This window comes from Anneissia japonica, unplaced genomic scaffold, assembly GCF_011630105.1.
Source record: "Anneissia japonica isolate Jap-2015-1 unplaced genomic scaffold, ASM1163010v1 scaffold288014_len389662_cov180, whole genome shotgun sequence".
NCBI lineage: Eukaryota > Metazoa > Echinodermata > Crinoidea > Comatulida > Comatulidae > Anneissia > Anneissia japonica.
Genome location: NW_022737244.1, coordinates 293215 through 298309, shown reverse-complemented (window position 1 = coordinate 298309; position 5095 = coordinate 293215). Strand labels below are relative to the sequence as shown.

Below are 5095 nucleotides of genomic sequence, written 5' to 3'. Positions count from 1 at the left end.
TTCCCTTCTAAATTAACGTTTTCTGTAATATATACTCCTCTGCTGGAGGACCGATAATTGCTTTCTTTTCTTGACTAGTGCTACATGTGTAATTTACAGTCCATGTTAAGTTCTGCAAGCTTTACCCCAGCAATATTAAACATAACTAAAAATAACTATGTTTTTTTCCAGAGTTGTGGACAATTATAGACCTATATATTGGTGTGGTGCATAATAAGAATGAGTAATTTGAGTCGACCATCTGACTCTCGCTATGCGTCGCTGGATACCCTCGACGTCGACAGAGACACCAAATGTGGAATTGGACGATTCACCCCTTCGTGCCTGCAATTTCTCGCCAATCCTAAAGTCTTTCTCTTATTTCTGGTACCCACAATGCTACTGAAAACGAGTGTTTTTGCTTACACAGGCGGCGTGCTTACAACTCTCGAGAAAGAGTTCCAACTCTCAAGCACAGAATCTGGCTTCTTAAGCGTCATAGATGATATCACTAGTGTGATATTCGTTCTTTTTGTGTCCTTCTTAGGACACAACGCCCATAGGCCTCGATGGATAAGTTCAGGCACTTTATTAACTGGCATTGGAATTTTCATCTGCGCCTTCCCGCATTTTTCCAAAGATGTAACCGACTTATCAAAGTTAAATGGTAACTTCAGCATTCCAGATTATTGTTTCCTAAGAAATATAAATCACGCTAATTTTGACCCTTCGAAGATTCCTGGATTTGACCCATCAATATTTTCAGGGTTTGATCCTTCAAAACTACCAACTGGCTTTGATCCGTCTAAATTACCAGAAGGGTTTGATCCGTCTAAATTACCAGAAGGGTTTGATCCTTCTAAACTACCAGAAGGGTTTGATCCTTCTAAACTACCAGAAGGGTTTGATCCTTCTAAACTACCTACCGATTTTGATGTTTCACAACTACCCCAAGGGACTGATTCTCCGGGTACACCGGACACATTTAAATCCACAACAACATTTAATCCGTTTGATCCCTTAAATCCTAAAGGTGGAGTTGATCCATCAAAACTACAAAATAATACTGAAAACGGTGTCAATATCCGACCTGGTAAACAAAACAACATGTCGTCGATTCCTTTCTTTCCGGGAGGTCTCCCATTCGCCTCCAATGGTTCTCTTTCACTTTTCAATGACTGTGACAATAAGGGAACCGGCTTTGGTAGCACGACTTGGTTGATCATTGGGTTTATTTTGCAAGGCATTGGCGGTGCTATCCTTATACCAATTTCATTGACTTACATTGACGACAGTGTGCCGACACATCAAACAGTTTTCTACATCGGTAAGTAATACATAATTGTCAAAAATGATAGATCTCGAAATTTAGGGGTTTTAATTTCTCTCAGAACATAATTAGTGGAGGTGTAGATCGGTGATGCTTGCTTTCCGAGTCAAGGATTCTATGCTAAAATTCTGTAACAGAACACACATTTTTATGGTGACTACAAACTTCTCCACTGTTTCAATATCATAGAGCATCACATTATTTCATATATTTAAGAGGGCGCTTAAACATCAGCAAACCTCCAGGGATGAGCTAGAAGGGGCAGCATCCTCTATAAATATGGTAACAAAGAAATTACAAACACATACTCACAACGACTAACATATTGTTATACAATGTTTCAGCTCTGATTTTCGTCGGGATTTCTCTTGGACCAATTTCTGGATACATGTTTACTGCATTGTCATTATCCCTGTTCGTCGATTTTGATCGTGTGGATTCAAAAGATATTCCTGACCTGAACATGTATGATCCACGCTGGATTGGAGCCTGGTGGCTCGGTTACCTCATCATTGGTACCGTTATAATTATCCTCAGCATTCCGCTCTTCCTCTTCCCGAAAAAAATGCCAGCACGATTCAAGGTAGACCTATCTGCCAAAAAAGAAAGCGAGGCAGATGTTGAATTCCTGCAAACTATTCGTTCATCAAGAGAAAACACTAACAAAGGGGTTCTCAATATTATCAAATGTAGGTGGATCTTATTCTTATTTTTTTATCTCTTAACTACACATATATAATTTACATTAATCCGCAGTGACGGGTGGTTGGCTACGTTTTGTGGTTTGCTTCATTAGTCGTTTTTCTAATTTGCTTATTTACATACATGTGTATAAAGCCATATAAGCTTTGGCAAAATTTGTCATTTTCGCACTGATGATGAGAATCGTTTTCTCGAAACATGTTTGCTATACGATCGGGCTCAATGAGTCCGCGATCAGGATTAAAGTCTATTACTTGCTTTATAAAGTGCCTTGTGGTGTTTTTACTTATACGAAATTTTGGTGGCATTATTTATGACATATATCAATGGCGTAGGTATGGGCAGTGCAAACAGTAGAATGGATTGGCGGCCGGTGCTATTAGGGGCTCGTTCAATAGGCCTAGGATCTAAAAATATAACTTAAAATATATCTTTCTTATATTTTAAAAGAATTCCTAAAAAATACAGCCTCTATATTTTGTTACAATAGGTAAATTGCATGAAACATAATTACTGATTTTATTACAATTACAATTACAACTTGCCTATTACACGCCATCAATTTCTTTTCTTTTTATTTTTATTTATTTTTTTTTTAACTAATTCAATTTTATATCGCAAACGGGCTTCTCTGGAATGTGTTCCGCGTTCAAAGTGCAGCACGCCGACAAGAGATACCACCACTACTGCCAAACCTTTCGGAACATGGTAAACTTTTTAATCATAGGCCTATCCGTAACTTATTCCAACAATCCGACATAGTACCTTTAAATACGGTAAATCGCTTATTGCTCCAGATTGTTTTTAAGGTCGCTACAAACATTGCCAAAGTGGGATCCATAAACGAAAGGAGAAAAGACAGACCAACTATGGAGACAAGCGATTAGAATATGAAGATTAAGATTTTTATTTGTATTAATTAGCTAGGCCTGTAGGGAGAGGGTAGTAAAAATTAGGCGCAAATTATCTCACGTCTGATCTATATACATTAAATAAATCTATGTAGATCTAGCACGTCATGATACGAGATTGTGAAATTTTATTTCCTTGTTACGAAGCTAGACTCTGGTCGACTGAACTGCATTTTCAGTATATTATCAAAGATTAAGACTCACTAGTTTAACATTGTGAGCTTATATTGTTATTGTTTTTGGACGGTATTTCAGTGTGTTGCTTGAGCTTTTCTAGGGATATTATCGTTTTATCCTCCAAATCGAGGACTTCGCCTGCGATTGGCGCATTATATTATGCACAATACCAAATACCAGCAGGCTTACTATGCTTATTATTACATTGGTTAATGTTATTCGACAAAGATCTAATACAATACGTCTGTAACACATATTCTTATTCAACAAGCATATTGTTAAATCAAATTATAATGTGGCATGGCGGCCTACTTGTATAGGGACACGTCGGGGATTAATAAATATTTAGACAACATGAATCCATACAAAAAACAAGTATGAAAATCTTTTGAATTTATTCAAGGCTATTTTCTTTCATTCAGATATTTACGATACTTCGTACCACCAAGTACATTGTACATGTACTAAAAATACATTTTGATCGAAAGCATACAGTAGGCCTATTTCTAAACTAATTGAAATATTGGCACGCACGTTTTTGTTGATATTTTTTTTAAAATTATATTGTTCATGTTCTTGAATAACATCAGGTGATCATACTTTATGAATATCGTTTTTGTTTACTGCAAGTAGGTCGATGTTTGCTCTATTGTTGTCAATATTATACTTTATCAAAGACTCATGAAAAGTTCAATGTACTAAACGAAGTAAAATGACTGTGCTCAATGTCCTTGGTTTTTATTTTGTTACAAATTTTATAAATATTTCTGCTGTAAATAGCGTAATATCTGTTAAAAAATGTATTAGCATCAACAGTTCCAGGTGGTAGACACCCACCAAGGCTCTGTCTCTGCATCCGATCAGGTTCCTTTTTTTAGGACACTTACCCTGATTAAATATACTTCGGACATTTGCGAGAGGGTCAGAGTCAGAAAGAAACCATGTATCCGTCCCTCCGGGATTCAGCTTAAACCGAGCTCTCACTGCGTAACCGACGATCGTGGGCCGACGCGATTCTATGAAGAACGCAACGCCACGACGCGCGCACACAACGGATCGTTTTTAATGACGATCAGATCAGAGTGCTACCGACAATCAGCAGACGGCGTTGCGTCATCTAGCTATTGCTCGCAGGGGGCGGAGTTGGATTCGTCGTGCGTCGGTCGCACGACGAATCCAACTCGAATAACTCGGCAATTATCTTGCACTGGGGTCCGTCACCACCTAGCTACACCTCTGGTAGATATACCTTATTTTAAATTTGTTAACGAACTTGTTAGACATGAAGTGAATTTCTCTACCTAAGAAATATTCTCTAACAACAGTGATTCTCAGATTTTTAAAATTTGTCGGTGGCATAAATGTGACTATATACTGGTTTACATTGATGCAGTGGTGTATCTAGGAATCTTTAAATGGGGTACTGATGGGGGAAGCGAATTGGGTGAAGTGGGAGGGGGTGCTCGATGGTTATATGAGGGGCTCCAGCTCGCTAAATAAGGCGATTTGACCCCCTAGTATACGCCGCTGCATTAAAGAAGTATCAGTAGGCCTATCTTTAATTTTAAAAAAACCAACATTATTTTCTCTCATAGCATTCTTCCAAGCAATGAAGCGTCTTATTACAAATCCATCGCTTATTTCGTTCTGTCTTGGAGCATCTGCAGAGCTCGCTATTGTCAGTATATTTGTAGCTTTCATCATCAAATATGTTATTACACAATTTGGCGTGACACCAGTCACTGGAACGATTATTGTAGGTAAGTGTAATTCATAAAGTAGTATAGAAGAAATGTGTTCAATTAGAAATGATTTTCAATGTCAATAAACTTCACAACCCCACCCAAAGGCAATATCAAGCCGGACAGCTTCGAATGAAGACAGGGATGGCGCTAGTGAGGGGCCGGGTCCCCCGTCGGAAGCTGTCCCCCACCCAGAGAAAACAAATTTTATGTATTTTCTACAAATTATAGACTCTAAAATAGATTAGATAAGT

The 5095-nt window shown here is 38.1% G+C and overlaps 1 protein-coding gene across 1 annotated transcript in view; it reads left to right on the top strand.

Moving 5' to 3' along the window:
* Nucleotides 1-5095, top strand: part of LOC117117277 (solute carrier organic anion transporter family member 2A1-like) — a 12624-nt gene that overhangs the window by 3139 nt on the left and 4390 nt on the right. The window contains exons 2-4 of the mRNA XM_033261535.1: nucleotides 172-1306; nucleotides 1654-1998; nucleotides 4695-4859. Coding sequence (XP_033117426.1) covers nucleotides 220-1306; nucleotides 1654-1998; nucleotides 4695-4859 — 1597 coding nt within the window. The 5' untranslated portion in view covers nucleotides 172-219. The remainder of the gene's footprint in view (nucleotides 1-171; nucleotides 1307-1653; nucleotides 1999-4694; nucleotides 4860-5095) is intronic.